Source organism: Lepisma saccharinum, chromosome 30 (assembly GCF_977018435.1).
Source record: "Lepisma saccharinum chromosome 30, izLepSacc3.1, whole genome shotgun sequence".
Classification (NCBI taxonomy): domain Eukaryota; kingdom Metazoa; phylum Arthropoda; class Insecta; order Zygentoma; family Lepismatidae; genus Lepisma; species Lepisma saccharinum.
This window is the reverse complement of record NC_139258.1, coordinates 31,136,006-31,161,366: the sequence shown is the minus strand read 5'-3', so window position 1 is coordinate 31,161,366 and position 25,361 is coordinate 31,136,006. Positions and strand designations below refer to the sequence as shown.

The 25,361-nt window shown below is 35.6% G+C and overlaps 1 protein-coding gene across 1 annotated transcript in view; it reads left to right on the top strand.

Moving 5' to 3' along the window:
• The window catches only part of LOC145981882 (uncharacterized), a 36,071-nt gene extending 12,123 nt beyond the window's left edge, over positions 1-23,948 (top strand). Inside the window, exons 3-8 of the mRNA XM_083115363.1 lie at positions 2,768-3,065; positions 3,842-4,307; positions 7,533-7,730; positions 18,948-19,115; positions 20,227-20,419; positions 21,959-23,948. Coding sequence (XP_082971489.1) covers positions 2,768-3,065; positions 3,842-4,307; positions 7,533-7,730; positions 18,948-19,115; positions 20,227-20,419; positions 21,959-22,312 — 1,677 coding nt within the window. The 3' untranslated portion in view covers positions 22,313-23,948. The remainder of the gene's footprint in view (positions 1-2,767; positions 3,066-3,841; positions 4,308-7,532; positions 7,731-18,947; positions 19,116-20,226; positions 20,420-21,958) is intronic.
• Positions 23,949-25,361: the final 1,413 nt, after the last annotated feature.

The window sequence follows — 25,361 nt, the reverse complement described above, 5'->3', positions numbered from 1 at the left end:
CTGGCTGCTACTATCTATGATCCACCAACTAATTAGAACTGAAAAATAAGGCTTGGTGACAGGGCATCCTTCGCTTAAATAGTAACCAGTTCCGCTGTACTTTGCAACCTCCGTTTCCTGTGGAATTCTCCTCTGCAAGTCGGAGCATTCCAGGAGATGGAGGAAACCGGACGAGAAGTACACCAGGAAGCAAACGTTCTGCACCCGCATCTCCAGCCATCTACAATATTATGAGACTTTCTGTCCTGTATGTATATACAGCTGTGTGATGGAAATATAAGATTGCCATGAGAATTTTTGTATTTATTTTTAATGCAGAAATAAATCATGCCAGACTCCTGCAGGTTGACATTACTGTTTTAACCCCTCCTAAAATGATGCAAGATCACAATCTGTGCATATGTTGCATATACTGTTTCATGTGCTTGTTTGAATACAGATTGCAAATTTTTTGTCCATAGGTATTTACACTAGAGGATATCACAGTGTGACTAAAATATAGGCATTTTCTGACAGGCAATATAATTGTCAGTGGCAACCATAATCTGTGCATCATAGCTTCATGCATATAAGATAGAAAATGCCAATGTTTTGATTGATTGATTGATTTTAGTTTATTGTACTTCGCATTTTGTGCCTCTTGGCTAATTTGCGAAGATGGGGATGAGTGATGAAATTGATGAATGGACATTCACAAACAACCAAGGCATACCCTTGGTGTCGCAGCGCAATGTGCTAACCACTCGGCCACAGGGTCCGGTGCCAGTGTTTTGATAGCTTGTAGTGTTGAAAGTAGTGCTGAACAAGCAAAACGTGACAAAGAAAATTGTTCATCTTGATGTCCTTTGTACGTTGTGAAAGTGTGTGTCAGTTTTGAATAATTTTTTCATTCAGTCACGTTTGGTATACAATGTTGATTCAATATTAGTGAAAATCACACATTTTGCATAATTTCCATGATTATTTTGACTCCACAAACTTAATCAATGCCTTGTGGACTATGCAAGACATCTAGACTCTGGAAAATCAACAGTTGCTATCAGCGATTAAATTCAAACCAATCCCAGTAAACTCACTTTCAGTCACCATATAGATTACATAACTTCTAAAGCCATGAAAACCCTTGTATTAATTTACAGATATAACACATGTTTCTGCCCTCAAGAGCTATTTTACAACCTGCGTTGTACCTAGTCTTGAATATGGTTCCTATATTTGGTCAATGGCCTGTGATAGCAATATAAAGAGAACAAACAGAGTGGTAAATTTCTTCATCAGAATACTCAAACATAGATGTCCAGCCCTTGCAAACTTTTCCAAACACGAAATTCTATTCACTCTTCAAATTTACAATCTTTCCCTTCGCCGTCAAGTTTCAAATCTTAACATTTTTTTCAGAATCATGAATGGACAACTTTTCAATAACGAACTCTTGCTACTTCTTCACATCTGGATTCCATATTCCAACAGCAAATGCAACAACTTCTTTTACACAAAAGCTTCAAGGCTATCCGTAGAACAGAGATCACTTCTGTATAGGCTTCAAACCGTGTACAATTCATTAAATGGTCATCCAGGCTTTCATCTATTCAAGCAGGCTTTCAGAACGGCGTGCGTCAGTCGTGCATCAAGCAGCTGAGGAGTAATTAATATTTGTTATATCCTAGTTGTTATTGTTTTTATTTTTGTTATACATATTATGTGTGTGTGGATGCTTCTCATTTGTTAATTTCATCTTTATTTTCTCTGTTGATATCCTGATATAAAATGGATTATCTCTTCATTAAATTAGGCACACACAGGAGAGTACTATGTAGAACTGTTAGCGTAAAATGCAGGCTATCAGGCGAAGCCAGGCTGACTCGGTAGCTCAGTGGTAGAGCAATGGCACGGAATGCTAGAGACCCGGGTTCGAGTCCTGGTTAAGCCTGCATTTTTCGCTAACAGTTCTACATAGTACATCTCCTGTGTGTGCCTAATTTAATGAAGTAACATCTCTACCCTGGGAGAAAAGAGGCAACGTCAATGTATACTGTGTTTCAAAGCAACAGATCCCGTTGTGGTAGCACTGGCAGAGATGGGTTCCACACAGGTAAAACAGCGGAAGCGAAAAATCAGGCAAAGCCAGGCCGGCTCGGTAGCTCAGTGGTAGAGCAATGGCACGGAATGCCAGAGAGACAGGTTCGAGTCCTGGTCAAGCCTGCATTTTTCGCTAACAGTTTTAGGTGAATTTTCTCTGTATTGAGGAATTTACAAATAAATAAATAAAAACACTAGACTCTCGCTAACGGCCATTCCTTGCACATATGGGTGCTGGATGCGCGGAAGTGCCAGATTATTGAGAGGGTCGGAAATTACGTACTACTATGTAGTTTAAACACATAAGGACTATACAGGCGAAGAGCCTCGGTTCAACTGATCTAAAATTTCGAGTTTCTGCTTGAGGTCAAGCGTAACGTGTTTCCTTTTAGAAGCCATAGTATGTACTGAACTTTACTGTAAGAAAGTCACAATTTCAAATACTTTACGTATGTGTAGCATTTTTAACTAACAACATTGTTGAACACGATAATTCATTGTTGTGCGCGTCATTTCTGCTTGAGTGACTACAGGCTGGATGTGGGCCGGACTACTGAGAGGGCGGACTATTGAGAGCTGGATGGATATACGAGAGTCTAGTGTATATTGATTTGGGCTTTACTCTCCTTAATATAGCTTTTAAAGAGTATAGAAATGTAATGGCTGAACATATTTATATTATTGTTAGGAGCCTGAAAATGCTACAGATGATAGCCACAATGAAAATAGAGAAGATGCCACGTTATCAACTTCAAGTGGGGAGAGAAAGGACAGTGAGAATGATGCAGATAAATTTATTTTCAAGACTGAAGTTGTAGATATCCCTGTAGAAGTGAACATAAAATCAGATGATGAGAATGATATTAATGACACCTTGAATGCTGCTGATTCAGATAATGAATATGGTGAAGATGGGGAAGGTGATCAGAACAGTGAAGAAAATAAGGATGGGCAGAAGGACACAAATTCTTTTTCCTTCGAAGAAGGTATGCAATTTTGTATATAAGTAGACCTAGGATTTTCATGAATGCATATTTTAGAAGGATGATATGTTCCTAAACTGAATAGAAGTTCATGTTATGAAAAAGGATCTAAATTAAGATGTTTTATTGAGGTTTAAGTATGCATATTTGACCACTATCTATGTGATAGAAAATAAAATCATCTGATTCAAGATTGTTTTCCTTTAGATTTTCATGATATTTCATTTCCTATCATAGGTCTGACATTAATATTTTGCCAATACTGATAAAGTATCAACATAAAATTTACGAAGAGTGATAACCAATGTTCAAGCAGGGCAGATGTTTTTTGAAAAATATGAATGGCCCAGTAACCTCCTTAATTAATCAGTTTTGCCTTTGAAAATGATACTGCATACTTACATTTTACAAAACCAAGGGAATATGAATTATATATTTATATTTGTAAAAATAGTAATAAAATAGCAAAATGTTTCACTAAATTATATGCTATTTATAGATAAGTCAGATCAGTAAAACTATTGGTAATATTGGCAATAAACTGATACGCCTGTCGGCTGATTCTGATCCCTAGTACATGTAATTACACACACACTTGTAAAATATCTAAAATACAACAATCCCAAAGTCTTCTGATGCTGAAAGGAGTCTTGTTGACACCCAGAAGCTGAAATATGGGCAACAGGTGACCCAAATTTATTTTCTCCACAAGCAGTGATCTGTTTACTAGTTAATATATCTTCAGATTTTAATATTCTTAACCTTTTAATGGATTTCAGAGGCTGCTGTTTCAAAATCTGAACTCCGAGATCTTCCAGCAACTTCCAAAAGAAAAAAGTTACCAAGACGAAGAAGAACCAGACATAGGCAGCAGCACAGAAGCAGTAAAAAAGATAGCAGTAGTGATGAAGAACTAACAATTGATTACAGTGATAATGACGAGGATACTTTTGATAAATCATCTGATGATGGTGATACTGCAGAAATTGGTTATTCAAAAAAGAATGTTAGTGAAAATGAGAATGAAGAAGGATTAGACATTAACGATGAATTTGTAACTAGCATTGGGATAAAATGCAATATATGCCTTCTCCTTTTTCCATCTAAAGAACAATTTGATAATCATTATACTTCAAGCCATGACAAGGGACCAATATATCAGTGCTGCTTTTGCAACAAAACCTACATGAAGTATACAACCTTTCGTTCTCATCGGAACAGACATATCCATGAAAATCGATACAAGTAAGTAACTTAGAAGTAATAAAAAAAATATGCCTGTTACTCATACTTCAAGTGTTACTTTGGTTTGAGATATTTACTGTAATATGATACTTTTCATATGAATTTATAAGCATTAGTCTTATATCTCCAAAGTTCTTTGGAGAGCTCCCGTGTAGCCCAATGCTCTTCCATTGGTGCAAGTGTTCTGGTGTTTGATCCCTGGGGTGAGTTCCAGAATGTTGTTTTTGACTCATAGGACTAATGGTGACATACTTGGGAGCAATAATAGCTAAATTCAGTTTCATATGTCAGAAAACTGAGATGGGACATGATGTGCTGACCATGAGTCACCCCAGAAGAAGTGCATGACAGGCTTTTGCCCTCACTAAGCTGTGTCAAGAAGTTTAGTTAACAGATCTCTAGAAGTGAAAGACCATGGTTTTAAGATACCATATTGGTTCGAAAATAAGTAGCATCGTAAATATTGTAGGGGGTCGGGGGGAGAAAAGACAATATCCGGATATAAGCTGGCAACATTAAGATAGATTGAGAGAAGAAAAATTACTGGTATCAATTTTATTGTACGTATCTAGTATTTGGAAGCAATATACACATGTCTGCCTACCACGTGGTGGATTCGTTCGAAATAATAAACACAATCTAATCACATAAATCAAACATTCCATTGTTACATCATTAGAATGCAACCAGTTTCATTCACAGACACTAGCTGTATTGTTGGCAGGGCTCCCGATGGCGCATTGGTAGGTTCGTCACCGTGTAATCAAGGGGTCCTGTGTTTGATACCCAGTGGAGGCACATAGTGGTTCGGATACCACTTTAAACTGTAGGTCCAATCCCAATTAGCCTTACTCTGCGTAAAGTGGACTTAAAACACCAAATCAACCAACCAACTAGCTGTATTGTTGAATTATTTAAAAATGATATATAAGCATTGTTTTTAAACTGCATGCAATATGATGAAATGTCGTAAAAGCCAAGGGTGTGAATACAAGCCACACCTTAACTTTTCACAGTTGAAATATAGATAAAAAGTGCAGCTTACTTTCATGCCAATATGGTATATATGAATTTTGGTGCTTTTTTTTCATCTTACTTGTGGAGTGTAAGGGGTGACCAAGGAAGGCACACTCAAGTCAACCTGTCGATCTTATAGTACACCCAGAAAATTACATGTTCTTGAGGTAAAAATGGTGTAATTCCTGGAATTACAGCTGGGTTAATCCTCTGTAAAATTTTACATTGTGTTATGTATGCTGAGTGTCTGTAAAATCTGTTTTCCACATAGGTATAGAGATTTTGGTCCTACGTGGATTGTTTTTAGGTGTAATGAGTTCACCTTTGCACGTTGAGTTTTAATTCTGGCAATTTCTTTTACTTTGCAACACTTGCCCATCATTCCATTATTGATAAGAGTATTGTATTCATGTCCTCATTAATGTGTCATGGTCATATGTTAAACATACTTCTTAATAATGCAGAGTTCAAATCTCAGCCTGGGCATTATTTGTGATGTCCCTTCATCAGAGAATTCTACTTAATTTCCCAGAGATGTGCTCAATAAAGGTAAAACTGTTGTAGTGGGACGTTCTCCTGTGTTGCTGCTAGCGTGTCTCACAAGACACGCAGTAAAGACCATCCACAGACCTCCACTCAAGGATAACCTGGAGTTTCGGATTCTAGGAGTATACTGCATACCATGCGAGTGTGGGATGCCATATAGGCCAAATAGGATGCACCATTGAACAGCAACGTACTGAACATCAGCGCGACATGAGATTATTCCAACCTGAGAAGTTAGGACTTGCAGAACACAGCATCACAGAGGGACCCAGGGTTTTATTTACCGACATCAAAATAATAGCCAAATGTGCTGGTTACTGGGACCGACGAGTAAAAGAAGTAGGGATGTGACGAAGCTGAAAATTTACCGATGCCGATGTACTCACCGATAATTTTTGGAACCGATACCGATGCCGATATTTAACCGATTCCGATACATAAGATTATTAAACAGAAATGGGATGTTATTTTTAGCATGACAAAAATAAATTTCCTATGTACATTTCTATTGCATATCATATGTATATACATATATATTCTCAAGAGATGTGAATGTACATTTGCATCTACAAAATGTTATGTGAACCTGTAAGAAGAACATGGATTCTTAAGAGATTAAACATTAGTACACAGGCAGTTCTTTGAAATGCAAAATGAATTCCTGTTCTGCCTGATTCAACTTCAGAAACACGAGATTTGGAAGCACTTCAGGAAATAACCTACTTCTTCTCTTATCGCAAATCTGTTCAGCAACACTGAACACTCAATCACTGAATACTGATGCAGCAGGTATGCTCAAGTATTTTCTCAGGACTTGCTTCAGGTTTGAATTTCCAATACAACAGCAGATCGTGGTTTAGCAATGTACTGTTTTATTTCCGATTTATAGTTAGGTTGATCCTCTGAATGAGTTTGCAATAATTTTATTACAAAAACTCTACAATAATGATGAATCATAACCAAATTTTCAATAAATCGTACAAAACTAGAATATAAAACTTATTAGAAGGTAAAAACTCTAGTATAATCTGTACCAGTTTAAATATTGGATTTTTGCCGATTCCGATACCAATATGTCAATTTCTGCCTATTTTCATACATCTGTAATCGGCTTCGGCACATCCCTAAAAAGAAGCCATAGCCATATCACGGGAAAGCACCAATCTCAACAGGGACGTGGGACTCCAGCTCAGTCACACCTGAAACCCACTCCTCCATAAAAACAAAGCTCCAGCCAATAACACCAGGATCAAGAGTAAGTCAATAACAAGACAGAGTCCAAACTCCGCCCCATAATATTCATATATGTAACCCTACATTGATCTTCATTTCTACATTCCCTGATGAGAGCAATGTATGCGCTCGAAACGTTGGAACCAACTTCGACTTTACCTGGCTGGTAACCCGAGAACACTTGTTCGAATCACGTCACCAGGAAAGCTACAATTCCTATGTTGGGACCATCAGGATTGAATGTATAATGCAGGAAAATGTAAAATAGGGATTCCACTATGTACATGTGCAGAGAACCTTGATTATACTGCTAAAGAACCAAATTGGGGTTCAAATCTATTTGAATTCATATTGGTTGTATTTAGAATTAAAAGTGGTTAACTTTTTGTAATGTTATGTAATTGCTAGTGTATATTAAACATTTTACAGGTGTGATCATTGCTTCAAGTACTTCAGTCACCAGGGCCTACTTCAAAGTCACATTGCTGCCAAACACAACATTGTAAAGCCATTCATCTGTGAGCAGTGTGGTAAAGGATATGGTTCCAAAAAGGGACTCGAATTGCATCAAGAGAAGCACAAACCAGGGGATAGGGCAGAATGGCAGTGCGAAGAATGCGGAAAAATGTGAGTGGTTATTTTGTTCCTAATAAAATATATAGATATAAGTGGTAGGGCTAATCAGGGTATTCCTTTGTGAGCATGTCTTCATCATTCATCCTCATCATCATGAGTAAGCAAAATCAGGGGTTAACACTAATATTGAGAATCTGGAAAAGGTCAAGGCAATGGATCTGTTCTTTAAAAAATCCTAGAAAAGGCAGGAAGTTAATAATAATATAAGTAAACTTGGAAATGTGTGGGAAAATGAGATTTTGTTCTTACATGTGCCATAAATTAATACATTTCACCTATGTATTAGTCATGGGATGACTAAGTCCCTTAAGTAGAGTACCAAAGTTGTATTATTCTCTGTCATATGACTTACCTTATTGTGGAGCTGTGTAGGAACAGTTGGTGGGAAATCTAATTGCCATGCATGAGACTCTTTACTGATTCTCAGTATATCCATTCCAAGGAGGAAATGTTTTCGATACCTGCATAAAACTGCTCTGGAGCTCTCAAAACCTCTACTTTTTTCTTCTTTCATAACATGCATTACACTCAGATCTACAGTGCATCAATGCATAGAAGAATAGCTTCCTCACATGTTAGCTTCTCCAATAGAATGTGAAAGCAAGTCTGGGTCTTGGTAGAAATGAGAAAAGTCTGAAATCATAATCTCCCTTCCCACTTTAACAGACTTAGGACTGGCAAATAGTACTTGCAAACTTTACTAAGTAAACAACCATATTTTTGTTTTGCAAGTAACATTTGGTGTGGTTAAAAATTATGATTTCAATTTTTAAAACATCAAGTGTCATAAAAATGAAAAAAAAAAAATATCAGCTTGAAAATATAAAAATTGTAAAATTGTAAAGATTGTGTAAAACATGGTTAAATATTAGACGAAAACCTCTGTACTTGTTTTGCCTGTTTTGATTTAGTTGGAATCTATTGACTTTGAGGTTTTACTACTTCATTTTCTTAAGTGTAGTATGCAGGTTGTGCAACATATACAACCAGTTGTCTAGTACAGAAATTTTTGTATACTTCACAAAACCAGATTAAAACAAACAAAAAAAAAAACATGAAAATCTATTTCATCATGTATTAATTACAGAACATTGCAAAAAATAAAAATGGAAATATGAGAGTGCAGCTCTGCAATAAGAAAACTTACATTTGTCCACAAAAAATACAACAACCTGTATCTGGAAACAAAAAATATTAGAACATAGCCATACAATATCACCTTCCAATCAACAGTATAGAAGTATAAACTTACAACTAGCTTATATGAATATTTCACCATAAAATCAACGCAAAAATTAAAAACTAACATACCTGAACCAAGAAACAAAATAGGTGAAACTTTCAAGAGTTGTCCATTTGCAATCTGAAATATCTTAATATATAAGCTTAACCTGCTAGATAAATTCTAATTTTTAAATCTTATACTAACCAGAGTATGTCCTTCAAGATGCTCAAAGCTGTGGATCAAGTGACCTGCAAAAAAGAAAACACTTGAAAGAAACAAAATAAAGCAAATGATAATCTATAAATAATAAATAAATGACAATTACTTACCAAAACTCCATTCCGAATTCGAAGATAGGCGCAGTGATAGAAATTAATCTGAAAAGAGAGAAAAAACTTTAATAAACAGAATAAAATTAAAGATGGCAACGTATCTGTCTGAAAAGAAGACATTGCAACACTGCCAACCCCCAAATGACATTTTCCAGTGTTCATCTAGAGATCGGCTACTCTCCCCCCTCCCACCTACCCTTATAGCAGACCCCGCTCTCAAGGTGAGCGCTGGAAGCATCCAGAAGTTAACAGGTCACTATCTTCTTGTCAGACAGACACCCTGAAATAAAAATAAGATATTAGAAACACTCACCAGAATTCCACTCCGAATTCGAAGATAGGCGCAGTGATAGAAATTAATCTGAAAAGAGAGAAAAAAACTTTAATAAACAGAATAAAATTAAAGATGGCAACGTATCTGTCTGAAAAGAAGACATTGCAACACTGCCAACCCCCAGATGACACTTTCCAGTGTTCATCTAGAGATCGGCTACTCTCCCCCCTCCCACCTACCCTTATAGCAGACCCCGCTCTCAAGATGAGCGCTGGAAGCATCCAGAAATTAACAGGTCACTATCTTCTTGTCGGACAGACACCCTGAAATAAAAATAACAAGATATTAGAAATACTCACCAGAATTCCACTCCGAATTCGAAGATAGGCGCAGTGGTAGAAATTAATCTGAAAAGAGAGAAAAAACTTTAATAAACAGAATAAAATTAAAGATGGCAATGTATCTGTCTGAAAAGAAGACATTGCAACACTGCCAACCCCCAGATGACACTTTCCAGTGTTCATCTAGAGATCGGCTACTCTCCCCCTCCCACCTACCCTTATAGCAGACCCCGCTCTCCAGATGAGCGCTGGAAGCATCCAGAAGTTAACAGGTCACTATCTTCTTGTCGGACAGACACCCTGAAATAAAAATAACAAGATATTAGAAATACTCACCAGAATTCCACTCCGAATTCGAAGATAGGCGCAGTGATAGAAATTAATCTGAAAAGAGAGAAAAAACTTTAATAAACAGAATAAAATTAAAGATGGCAATGTATCTGTGTGAAAAGAAGACATTGCAACACTGCCAACCCCCAGATGACATTTTCCAGTGTTCATCTAGAGATCGGCTACTCTCCCCCCTCCCACCTACCCTTATAGCAGACCCCGCTCTCAAGATGAGCGCTGGAAGCATCCAGAAGTTAACAGGTCACTATCTTCTTGTCGGACAGACACCCTGAAATAAAAATAACAGGATATTAGAAATACTCACCAGAATTCCACTCCGAATTCGAAGATAGGCGCAGTGATAGAAATTAATCTGAAAAGAGAGAAAAAACTTTAATAAACAGAATAAAATTAAAGATGGCAACGTATCTGTCTGAAAAGAAGACATTGCAACATTGCCAACCCCCAGATGACACTTTCCAGTGTTCATCTAGAGATCGGCTACTCTCTCCCCTCCCACCTACCCTTATAGCAGACCCCGCTCTCAAGGTGAGCGCTGGAAGCATCCAGAAGTTAACAGGTCACTATCTTCTTGTCGGACAGTCACCCTGAAATAAAAATAACAGGATATTAGAAATACTCACCAGAATTCCACTCCGAATTCGAAGATAGGCGCAGTGATAGAAATTAATCTGAAAAGAGAGAAAAAACTTTAATAAACAGAATAAAATTAAAGATGGCAAGGTATCTGTCTGAAAAGAAGACATTGCAACACTGCCAACCCCCAGATGACACTTTCCAGTGTTCATCTAGAGATCGGCTACTCTCCCCCCTCCCACCTACCCTTATAGCAGACCCCGCTCTCAAGATGAGCGCTGGAAGCATCCAGAAGTTAACAGGTCACTATCTTCTTGTCGGACAGACACCCTGAAATAAAAATAACAAAATAGTAAAAATACTCACCAAAATTCCAGCCAGAACTCGGAAGTCCTTTCTTGAAAGTAGAATGGTAGAGTTTGGTCTCGTACATCCGCATATTGATTTCCCTCCTCACAGAACCTAAGTAGAAGTTACACACTTCCATAAATATTGGTTAGTTCACAACAAAAAATACGTATTTATTTCTGTAAGTCATGAACAGCTGCAGAGGATCCCTGTGTTAATGGAGGAAACTTTTGTTTACCTTTTCACTTGATCTTTATTCTAAAATGTTTTTATCCACATGTGGTATTTGTTTCATGCATTTCAATCTGCAGTGGTGCCCAGACGTAGGTTCGAATTCTCTAAACTGTACCATAATTTTATTCTTCTGTTACAATATTAGGGGGTACTAGTATCTTGAAGAACAATGTTCAACTCCTGCATTTGAATCTGTACATATATATTCATCGAGGTTCAATGCCTTTTAACATTACAGGGTGAATGATACAGCTGAGACAATATTTACTGAACTTAAATTAGCTTAAGTTGTTTTGAGTGTAAATTCTTGTTATTCCATATGATTGTCTATAAATTAGGGATGGGACCGATTAATCGGTACTCTATCGGTTTTGGCCGATATAGGCATATTGGTTTATCGGTAAAATTACCGATTATTTTACCGATCTGATATATCGATAAATATTTGATAATTTAGTGCAAAATTCTGCCATTTTGTTGTAATTTTTATGGATAATCTCCATGCCCTAATTTATAAAAAAGTAAATGTCTAAATATGCCATTTCTTTTTCACTGCAGTCACCTTGAAACACATTTATTAAGGAGATCAATGAACCTTTCGGGTTCTTCAAGGACAATTTCTAATTAATTATCGGATCGGTAGAATATCGGTTATCGGTATCGGTAAATTTTATATCGTTACTTTATCGGTATCGGCCAAAATTTCATATCGGCCCATCCCTACTATAAATCAAATACATGAATGATTTATTTTTGGGTAATGCAGCAGTTGCATTCCTCAAGAGTAAATATTTTGTATCTATGAATATGTCCAGCAGTGATACAGAAACAAATTTAAATGTAGCTTTGCATCACTTATAGGTAATTTATACACTCCATCTTGGGAATCTGTGGAGCAAGGCCTTGCATGACAGTGAAGAAGGGGAGAAAGCAAGTGGGTGGAGCAAAGCAGTGCACACAGCTGCAGCCTTGTTTCCCTGTCCCCACACTCACTTTCCCTCATACATTCGCTGGTCGATTCACGTCACTACTTGTGCAGAGGCATGTTTTTCATTTGATGCTCTAGAGATTCCCAGGACAGAGTAGAGACTTACTGTTTATGTGATTTAAACTGCCCCAAATCTCTATAATAATTATTAACCTATTTCTTTATCAATCATCAAATTAAATTGTATGAGGAGAATGCATTAAATTTATAATATGCTACAGTTTTGAAAGCAAAATTTAATGTCCACTTGCGAATAATGCTGTGTTTTTTTCAACCTCCTGTCTCACAGAATACTTTCACCGTGCTTTAATAAACTACGTACAGTATCAAAAAATACTGAATAAGTAAAATTACTAAGGCAAATTATTAATATAAAATATCTTAGTAACTGAAAATCTTATGCCTAAGATTACAAATAGACAACTCATGGCTAGTGTACTGGATGTCCTTCACCTGAAATTGAAACAAAAGTTTGAAAGTAAAGATAATCAAAGCATAGTATTCTTGAAAATTTCTATCATTCTGCCCTTACAAATAAAGGTTCTACTTCAGAGTGACATAAAAAAAAGGAAAATCAAGAAATGAAAAAATATGCAGGAAAGATACGATCGCAGATTCAATTGTTCATTGAAATATATTTTATTTGAATGAGAGATAACCAAAATCCTGGATGACAGATATCTGGATTTAACATTTTTCAGTATACACTGTGAAGGCAACAAATAATCTGGAAGTTTGGATAATCTGATTATTCATATCAAGATAATCTAGATGACTAATAATTCAGATATGTAGGAAATGAATAAATAAGTGATATCTCAATTTCTAAAATCCAGATAAATTTTTATCTGGATTTACTCATTAGATGTAAACTCTATGACCATGTGTGTTCCATATGAAGCAAGGTGTAATTTTATTGCCATCTCCCTGAAGTCAAATTTAGCCGCTGTATTTTACTCAATAATAGAGGTATTACACAATATATCTATCCAACCCAATATTTCAATAAAAATTGTCAGTTTTTAACATGATTTTCATTATTTTTTTATTATCATTATTTTAGGACACGTATGTCATGGAATTGGTCCAGAAATTTATATAGGGATTTGAAGGGTTACATATATATATAATTTTAAATGGCATGCTATAACTACTTACAAAATTAAATGTGTGTATACATTGTCTAGAGAGATGTCTAGTTTCAAAGGAAGCAATGTATTTATTGTGTTATTTATTTATTTTGGAACATGTAAATGTCATTCCAAATTCATACAAACTCGAGATCAAGCAGTGTTACCAGATGATCTTTTTTTTTTCATTATTTGAACAATATTGTAAATGTCCTATATTTTGAGCATCACATAATTTGCATTAAAAAAATACATCTTTCAGAAAATTTATAACTCTATGACTTGGTATACGTATAGGAGTAATTGAAAAGTGCATTCTATCTCTTATCAGAGAAAGACCTTCCATGTGATGAACAATTCTGTAGTATTCTCTCTTTTCTAATTTAATTAGTTCATGTTACTGTTTACCTCTCAGGTTAATCATTATGAAATAATGAAATGGAATAGGACAAACACATCCAAACCTTATCCTCAGTTTGAACCCAAGACCTCTGGCTTTTTAGTGCTTTTACACTGACCACTCCATGATGGAGACTGACATAAATGTACTTATTGTATTATATTTAAACATCATTACTTTATAACTGAAGAGGTGTTAATTTTACATTATTTGGTAGGTTTTTTCCTATTAACTGCTTCCTTGTGGCAATGTTGAAGGAAAGTGCTTCCATAAAGAAATCATCTACATACAGATGGAAGCACAAATTTGTTTATATATTCATTCAATGTAAATAATAACTATAAAAAGACTTACCACACAATGAAACTAAGGAAAGCAATCTATAAATAGACTCTGGTGCAAATTGTAAAATATAGGAAAACACTCACATCACAAAAAAGTCATATCTTTAAAATTGACTTTCCACAATACAAGAACCGTTAATTTGCAATACCATCTATATAGATGCACTGCAAAAAAAGGAATACTTTTAGAGTGTCTATATGTAGATCCTCCACAGGTAATGGGTTAATCCATATTCTTCACTCCTACCTCTTGGGATGGTGTTGTACTTTTTTGCTGATAGTGGTCCGGTAACCCTTCGAACAACTTAAATGCTAGAATCAGTTTTCCTATCCAATTACTTTGGATTCTTCCTAAATATTATTTCCCTTTTAGTATCTCATGACTAGGACCCAAGACTTTATGTCCTACACAACTGTAAAATATGTACAGTATGTAATTATGTCATAAAAATTGAAAAACATGTCATAAAAAATCAAAATATGTCAGAAAATGCAGAAATATTCGCAGTAAAGCAAAAAATATGCACAACACTACTTACGAATTTATCATTATATGGGAAATCAATATCTTCCAGGAAAGATTGACTACGGTGGGGTGAGATTAATTGAAATCAGAATTCCTTTAACCATAGAATGTATTGGGAAAATACTGAAAATATGGTGAGGTTCACTGCAAATATCCTACATATCATTTACTATTATGTCAGATTTACACCTTTGTGGAAACTAAAGCATAATCGGTACAGCTCTGGAAGATCAATAGGATCTGTAATGTACCGAATGTTATTTTTAATTTTGACATCCTTGTAAGAAGTGAAAGAAAGGTAAAGAAATTAGAACAATTGAAACTTGTTCACTTCCTGATAGTTGGTTCTTGTGCCCACACAACAATGGTGGAAAACGTTTTTCCTAAATGATGATCACATGGCTATAAATTATCAGCATGATTAAAAAAAGGGGGCTATTATTGTTATGTACTAGTTTTTAAAAAAGACAGCATCTGTTTTTATTTTCTTCATCTGTAATTTCCTCATCCTGTCATCGATAATATAAACTATCCATTGCGCTAAAGATACGAAGAATATATTGTAAATAACCGTTTATATGCAAGACAATTACAAAATTATGTCTTATTATGAGAGAATTGAAGAAATATGTTGTAACAACATGCAGTTGGTTGAATATGTCAAAATATGCCTTATCAAGTTTGTCTATTTCGGCTGATTTTCATCAGATACGTAAAGATCTCACCACAGTATTCGATCCAATGTCAAATAAAAACATGTTATAACATAAAGTCATGGGCTCTACTCATGACACTCATAAATCGTACTCACTCTTATTCTTTAAAAAACACCATCTCTATACTCTTTTACATTTCGACAAAGCCTTCATGAACACCTGTTTGTAGATATTTATTAAAATGTGTTGTCCTCTTGCTTCAGTGGTCTCAAACTTCTGAAATACCACCCATTGTAACATGCACATTATGAAAGAGAATGGTGGATACAATTACCAGATTGAACAATTTGTGGGTCTCCTCAAAGGCATTTCCTACTACCTTGTAATCTAGACGTCCTGGCTTCATTTCCCAGTGAGAGTGCATTCCAGCAGTTTAGATCCTGCTTTCAACTGCAGGCCCAGTCCCAAAGAGACTGTCCATGCATGAACAAAAGTTTGTACAACACATCTACTAGGATACTCGCTTGCCTTTTTACACTTCTCTTTGTGACTCCAACCACTAGTAAGAATATTTTTGATCCACCATATAAGAGAGCAGGCGAGTCTTAGAAATTGTAATATTGGGTGAAATTTGGTATCTTAAACTTAAGGTACAATTGGCAATATAATTATTCAAAAACTTCTAATATATTATGCCCAGGTGGTAAGATTACGATTAATGCAAACTTGTAAATACTTCCAGTATGGAATTTATGAATGTTTATCTTTCTAAGTCCCATGAGGAGCAGCACTGTGTAGGTTTAATTGAACAAGAGGTTTATATTTCTTAATGCCTTGTTTACAATGGAACTAAAAAGAGATAAAAAATTTCACAGGTATCCTAGCAACAGAGAATGCATTGTTGAGACCAAGTGATTATTTTCTTATGCTAAGCTCAATAAAAGAAAATCTGAATCCAAAACTGCTGACAAAGAATGGAAAGAATAACTGAAATTCAAATTACAAAAAGCAGAAATAATTTAAATAAAGATAAAATAAAATTTTAAATATCTCCAGAAAACAAATAAATAGAAATATTTTGAGAATAAAGTAATTTTCATAAATCAAATTTAGTAGTCTCTCTCCAGTGTGTTTTTATGGAGCACCTAACAAGCACAACATATATATTTTTTCCATTGTAGAGAGAAACACCCTTAAAAGTATTTATCAAATTGTCAATTCCTCTTCCAGTGTTCTTTCAGATCCCTAGAATCCAAGTTGTATTATCTCATACTTACCTCATTCATAGGAAAACAAAATCTGATTTATGAAATAAAAAGTACATATAGGAAAACACGCGCACACACACACAGAATCAACTAAAGATGAAAAGACTACCCTTGTATAATTTTAAAATAGCACTCATATTTTTGTTCAGTGTGCTTTTGTGTGTGTATATGTATATTGGTGCAATTATATATATTTTCACTTATTACGAATTGTTCTCTAATGAAAGTATTTGTGTATAAGTATAGTGAATATGCTACCATTGGCTTAATGAGCAAAAGACTCCAGAACAGTGAAGAAAATAATCAGATGCTCTATGGCTGTAAACGTTGTGTGATGAGCACCTTTTGGATACTTGATGCACCTTTGTCCCCTAAGTATTAGGTGCATCCAGAAAGTAAGTTTCTCACTCGCCCACAGGTGGCAGGCCATGCATATTGAAACTGGTTTTGTGCATGCGTGAGAGGCACATGCCCTGGCTAGTGAATGTCCTAGAAGATGGCTCCCGAAAATCATCAGTAGCGTCGCGGCAGCGATGAAACATGTCGGCTCTTATTCCATCTCCCGCTGCGTGCGAGGTTCATTCGGTGTTCAAGTTATTGAACTTACAAAACATACAGCCAATCGAAATTCATCATCATAAGTTGTGCCAAGTGTATGGGCCAGACGTCATAAGGAAGTAGATGGTGTGTCGTGGATAGTCATTCGAAACACCCCCCCCCCCCCCCCACACCAAAAAGAACACTGACTGTACTCAGCATGTGTTACCCAATGAAAAAGCCACTCTGGCAGGCTCTGCCCCTTAGAGGGCTGTTACACCATGTAGTTTAATTTAGTTTTAGATGAGGATTTATTTATTTTTAGTTTGAATACTGTACCTCTCTTAAGGAGAATGAGCTATAAAATTGGGAAATGCAATCATCTTAGGTGTATCCATGCCAGTTATTGAAGAATATAGTCAAGTACATATACTTGCATATGGTTTTGGTCCTCAACCTGAATATTTCAGTCATGTTTTGAGAACCTTCCCCAGGAGTTTATTGCTACTCTTAAAATATGGCATAAAAAGTAAAATGTTTACCGAAGGTGTAAAGTAGGAAGGTGCGATATCAAGGTTTGGCAACACATTGAAGAATATTGTGTTGTACTTGATAGTGACTGAACCTTCCTACTGGTGCATATATTATCTGAACCAGTACTCAAAGTGGAGATTGTTATGTATGGTTTTGCTTCACCATTGGGGCTAGCTGGGTGGGGGGTGCTTGGCATAAAAGTTCCTAGGTAGGAGATACTATCCTTTCATATTATCTTCCACTTCAAGCACTGCTCAAAGAAGTTCTTCTTGATCATTTATAATTGTTACATTCTACAGCCCTCCCCCTGACATTGTTTAGCATGTAAATGCCTGTAATAATTCCTGGTGATGAACCGTGAATTCCTTACCTCGAAGTAGAGTCAAAACAACAATCCATACAGCGGCATCATGAACTTCTCCAAATGCATCATCATGGCATCATGCACTTCTCATTCTGTGTTGCCCCCTTCCCCTCCACCTTACCGGTTCCTCCGAGGGTTGGTTTTAGCTTGCTTTTCAGATTGCAGACCCCCATGGTCATGTGGCTCCAGGCACGGCTTCACCTTTAGAGGGGTTCGGGCTTCAGCCATTGGACATTGGTTCGATCGAACTGGTGCGGTACCTGTCTATGACTTCAAATGGGCATAACAAACAAAAATGCATATATTCCAGATTTAACCCCTGCCCAAGTTACAGTTTTCATTTGCTTTTCAGTCTTAATTACTATTACTATTTCCATAAAAAAAAATGTTAATGGGAATGTTCAATAATGCTGGATTGACATCAAATGGCAAGATCTGAGTGTTAATTATCCTGCAAGTTATTAAAAATACTGGAACATTTATTGTTTTCTATCAAAATGTGAAATGAAAAATGATGACTTTTTTAAAATATTAATTTGTTTAATGTTCCATGTTTTTCACATGTGTGAGGGAAGGTGAAGATCATAAACATGTCAGGGCATTTTTTTAAAAAAAAATTGTGTACCTTCTGGAAAGTTTTCACAAGATCTCTGATTTAAGTAAATAGTAACATAATGCAGAATAAGAAAATACCATTGGAAAGATGGGCAAAATAGACAATTTAGATTAATGCACTGATATTTTTTGTTTGTTTGATGATATAATTTTTATTTTGTGCAGCTTGCAGACCAACAGTGGATATAGATCTCATTTGACATTGCATAAGTTTGGCAAGCGCTTTATGTGTGATCTCTGTGGACGGTGCTTTCATCAGAAGGGCAACATGCAGCAGCATCGCAAGTCTCACACTGGGGAAAAGCCTTTTATTTGTGAAAAATGTGGGAAAAGGTAGGTGTCTAGTTGGTCTTACAATAGAAGCAACTACATAATTCTGCATTTTCATTTTTCTGGGGATTAAGCTGAGAAAAACTTAAAATGCGGGAAAATGTAACATCCAGGAAAATTTTATAGTATTTTGCTCTGTTGGAACCATCAAGATTGAATGTATAATGTGGGGAAATGTAAAATTGGGGTTCCATTGTATATCACAAAGTACTGGATACTGAGCCAGAAACACTGCACTGTTTCATACATACCTATAGTTATATGAAATAATCTCTTATAAACTTTATTTTTGGCATATATACTTTCTCCTTCTTTTTTTTAAAAAAAATATGTTATTTGATTGAAAACCAAAGTGACAAGTGGCACAAGCCTTTCTAGTCTATAAAAACAAATTCACTGCACGTGTGTGAACAACAGACAAAGGCAATGTGATAAATGCTATTGATTGATTGATTGAGTTGGTATTTTAAGTCCGCTTTATGCACAGTAAGGATAATCGAGACGGGGCCTACAGTTTAAAGTGGGATCCGAACCACTATGAGGATCCACCGGGTATCGAACCTGGGACCCCTTGATTACAAGGTGACAATGCTACCACTGCACCATAGGGGAGGCCTATAAATGCTATTGAGAAAATGGCCCAGAGATTCATTTCCAAGTAACACGTGTTGAAGAGCTGGTAACAATCATAAAATCGGTGCAGAAATCAAGTCAGAACTTCATATTCCATTATACTTTTGTAATATTTCCCTATCGTTCAAAGATTTTTCTTGGATATGCTGTTTAAAATGTAATAAAATAGAATCATTGTATTCATTTCAATATGTTAATGGCATGAAATGTGAAAAATCAATTTAGCTTGTAATCACTTGTCTGATGTATTAACTAATAATAAGAAATTGTAAATGAAGCAATAATTTGTAATAATAATTAATATTATTTTATTTTATTGTTTCCATTTTCAATTTTATGAAAATGATCTGACTTCCACCCATAATTTATAATGATGCCCATGGGAATTGGTACCAACTCAGCTCTAGAGTTGAGTGTGTGATTATCATGTTTGTTTCTCTACCACTGTAAATTATTTTAATTATTTGTCTGTTTCTTGCAGTTTTGCCGTTAAACTTCAGCTTCACAATCACTACAGTACGCACAGTGAGGAACGCCCATTTCAATGTGCAGTGTGTAACAAATGCTACAAAACAGATGGAGCACTGAAGGAACATGCAAAAATTCATTTAAATCATAGACCACACATTTGCAGCTACTGTGGAAAAGGTTTTCTTAATAACCGGACATTACAGGTAAAGTGTGCTATGCAATTATTCATGTTAATTTATACCGTCCACTTTTATCTCCAAATTGGCCCAGTTTACACTACTTTTTTATACTTAGATGTGGATTTTATATAAGGGGATTTCCCCACATAACATGACAGGTGCAGATGAATAACCTTCAGTGCTAATGCACCCATTAGTTTACTCATTCATGTGAATGGGATAAATTTAACAAGAAAGAAGCAGTTATGTTCCAACAATGTAACATTAATTAGATATAAGCGAGTTACTAACTTTTCCTGCTTGTTTTTGTTTTCGTTAAATTTATCTCACTGTTATAACTAGGGCCTGGATTTATAGTCACTAAAAACCTCACAAATAGTCAGGCTAATAGGCACCAAAAATAATGGAAATAGGCACTTAAAAGGCATGATAAAATAAAAACGGCTCTATAATATACACTTAAAAAGGCCCCTTGAAGTAAAAAATACAGGGCCGGGCGACAGGGATGACTGCTCAGATGCCAAACTGAGATGCCCTTGAGTAGCATCAAAACCATATTTTTGTTTATATAAGTGTGGCTATTTGTTTTTTTTTTTAAAAAAAGAGTTGGATTTGTGTAGACAAGAATTAATTCAAGTTAATGCTGCATAACATAAGGTAGATCCACCACTGCACTTGCCCCCCAAATTTTCAGGTTCATTAAAATTTGCAACTTTTGTTAATTAATTTGTTCATTAAAATTTACAACTTTTGTTAACCTCCTGGGACCTGGGGAGCAAAGTGAAGTGGAGTAATACTTGCGATTTCACAAAGGAAACAGTTACTTAGCAAATAATTCTGAGCCCTATTTTAATGGGATGGACAATTTTTTGGGTCTCCCCCCCCCAATTTAATTCTAAGTTCAATTCTTCCCCCTGAAAATTAGGTCCCTAGATACGTTCATGCTTACCCTGATTAAGTGACATTTGAGCTTCCAAAGATCTGACTTCGCTTGCGACCCTCAAATCTAGCAAATACCAGATTTAATTCAGTTCAACATAAACAAAAGCTTGCCTTCTTCAAAGTACTTAAAGCATAAACATAAACACATGTAAAAATGCTGAAGTAAGCAAAAATTGCAGAATAGGCATTTTAGGCACTATTAAGCCAAATAGGCATCTGTATGCAATATAAAAAATAATTTTCAGGCTAGAAATACCATGAAACAAACTTAAAACATTAACGCCTATATTTTACTACAAAGGAATAAAAAAGGCAAATTGGTGGAAATCTGCACCCTGGTTATAACATTACCCAAACTAAAAATAAATGATGAAGGAAGTGTGTGTTCTCCCAAAACATTACAGTAAAAATTGTGTTTATATGCTTGTAGCAATCGCAAACTACAAGTGAAGTAACACTGATTTGATTTTACAGAAGTGTTTGATAAATATCGCAAGTTTGCAGTGTATTTACCTCCATTTTGTGCCATTTCATGTTCTCTGGAGTTGGTCAATTTGGCCATGTTCAAATAGTTCAGAAACTTTTAGACATATATTACTGTGATATTTGTTACTGTTCCAGCAACATCTTAACATTCATACTGGAGCTCGACCTTTCAAGTGTAAATACTGCGAAAGAACTTTCACAAACTATCCCAACTACTTGAAGCACACACGCAGACGGCATGAAAATGAAAAATTTACATCGATGCAACAAAGAACCCAATTGGCTCAAGAAATTGATAGTTCAACCAGTTTAAAACCAGATGATGCAAATGCAGCAGCTGTACCTGTACTACAAAGTGAGAATGAGAATGAGAATGAACTACAACAACCACCGATGGATCTCAATATGGGCCTTGTTATGGGGTTCATGTACAACAATTTTAGTTCTATGCAATCAAATAGCGGCAGTTGTGGAATGCCAGCCACATAGAATTGGGGCATTCCAGTGTGCAGCTGTAATATTTCACTTTTTTATATTCAATTGTATTTATACATTAATGAAATTGTATGGTTTTATTTTGATTCTGTTAGACTGTGTGTTTTCTTGTTGAGTTTGCCTTTCAAGTCCACTTCATGCACAGATAGTCTTATCAGGACTGGACCTACTGTTAAAAGTGGAATCTGAACCACCATATGCATTCACCAGGTATCATACCCAGGATCTCTTTATTACAAGGCAATGATGTTACCACTACATCATCAGGGAGGTGCATTGTGTTTTGTTTTTGTGAGTACCTCTTTAATTTTTAATAAGGCAGCTAATGCAAGCAGAAAAAGTACAGAAAATATTATCACCAAAACTTAATTCTAATAATAGAGTACATGGAAAATAAAGGAGAAGGAAACTCTGCCAGTATGGTTGGTCTTAATTTTTATAGTATTAGAATTGATTAATTTGTGTGTTGCAGATCATTTATCAGTACAGTGGAACTTAATATGATGTAAATATCTGTGTATGTAGAATTGAGGTTCCACTGTATTTCTTTAAATCTATTTCAATTGATTACACAGTTGTAATTATTATTAAATTCTAGTATTTGAATAGTCCTTGCAGAATATTATTTTACCGGCTCAGAATCCATTTAAAACTGAAGTCCAGTTGCATAGCTTCTCTGAAAGCATTGACTTCACAATAAACTTTAATCCTTGAGATTATACAATTAATCCTCTTTCATTTTGGCTTAGCTAAATGGTTAACACTCTTGTCTTTAGTTGAAGCAGCTCTATAATTTATGTTCAAAATTTCAATTGTGACCTATTGTCACAAGGGTAGGGTTGTGAGATGTCTCTTTTCCCCAGACATGTCCTAAATTTTCAGCACATAATTTGCATCAAGAAAATACATATTTCAATTGGATAAGGTCAGACAGTAGAGAAAATTGACTCCTCATAGTATGTTTCAAAACCTGCATTACAAAATGCATTATTTTTCAACTCATAAGAATTTCCAGGAACTCATATTAATTGCTGTGAATAACTGTGTCCTACATATGGCATAGTGTGTCATACTTTTTTGGATATACTGATCTGGTAATTCCTTATCAGAGTGCAGGTTGAATAGAAGTAATGGGCTCCAGACACGTGGCACTGACCATTAGTCATCCAAATGACCAAGGAACTTAGAAGGCCTCAGCCGTTACAGATTTAGGGCATTGTAGAGTTTGACTCACCATTAACTTTTAGCTGCCAGAGGGTCGAAATTTTGACTGCCACATGTATACCCCTTGATGCAGGATGGTCGATATTTCGACCAGCAGCACGCGGCAGCAATTAACGTGCCATTTCTTGAAAACTATACACTATATTTCAGTTCTGTCTTTTTGTTTTTATCTTTAATATAGATATGAAGGTATGACATACTCGAATTATAAAACAATACATCCATTGTTACTATTATTAACAAGCACTGTTTTAAAAGGGCCTTTGTTTCCCTTTTGTTACTATTGGATATATTGAAGATAGAAGACTGTAACTTCTCAACCACTGCATCTTTTTTAACAAGTTAAATTCTAAATGTAAGAGTGAGTAAAAAGCAACATTTTAAGTAACATCCGAAAAATAAATGTGGGAGGGAAGCAGGGGCAAAGGCCCAAGGTTCGAAATTAGTTTCCGTTTTTTTTTTTCCGAAGTTTCGGCATGTGCATTACATATCCCCATAGAAGGTCTTTGTCATGCTTCCTTCCAAATTTGGTCCATCCAGCATCCACAGTGCCGGCGCTAGAAGCAAAATTCTGGACATTGTCCCGAAGCTGGCAACACTGCTGCCTTATATATTATTATTTTTTACTCAAGAAATATAAGTCTGATTTCAACGAAACTTTACATGGTTGTAGGAAAGAACCACCACTGCATACTACATTTTATTCACTTTGGTGTATTGAGGGGGCATAGTATGTCATTTTTTTTAAAAATTCAACTTTCTTCTTCCTTTAACACTAATTATTGGGAGGCACAATCTATAAATTTTACCTCTGCTAAAAGCCCTGTCTTTAAGAAAGAAATCAAAACCAATTTCATTTGTCTACAACAATTAGTCTCATTTTTTTTTGTACATTGCGGGAAGTTTGAAAAGTCGTTGCCAGAAAAGGCACCATATCCCTTCAGTTCAGGTGCCCGAGAGGTCTGGCCTCTAAAGGTTAAATTGGATTGTCAGATCTGAAGTAAGAAAATCTTATTCATATTGTATAGTCTTAGGAGCACTCATTAGGAACACACAGGAGATATTTTTATCATGACAAAGTGGTTGAGGTGCCATTTTTTTCTCTTTCCGAAAAAGAAAAACATTATTTATATCTGTTTATTTTGAGTTTGAGTTTGTGCACATATAAGCTAATCAGGACTGGACCTACAGTTTAAAGTAAAATCTGAACCTTTATGTGCATCCACCAGATATCAAACCTAGAACCCCTAGATTGCAAGGTGATGACATTACCACTATGTCATCGGGGAGGCACTTATATCTATTTACAATTTATTCTAGAGTATTCAAGTGAATCTTTGTGTGGTTCACATTCTGTGTTCTCTACATATTTGTAGTGATTTCACAGCACTGCAAGCCCATTTTTGTCACAGATATATGGACACTGGTAAAGACAATCAACAGCAAAATTTGTTTGAATGTTCTAGTAGGAATTGTAGACTGATGTAATTTTACCAGAATTTGGAATATCAAAGCAGAATTGTTGAAAAAGCCTTTGATTATGTAGAACATAGTCCAGCAGCACTATAACGTAGCATGCTACAAAGCTGATGTTTCTAGATTTGAATAAAGTGTGGACATTTCATTGAGTTATTTCACTCATTCAATTCATGATTTATCCTCATAGACCCAATGAAGCTAGGAAAATAGAAGACAACATATAAAAATTACAAATGCACAGAAAAGAGAAAGTGTTTTTGAGGGGTTATGTTTTATGTATGGCTGAGCCAATACCACTTGGCACCTATGCCAATACTCCTTGTCAATACGGATACTGATG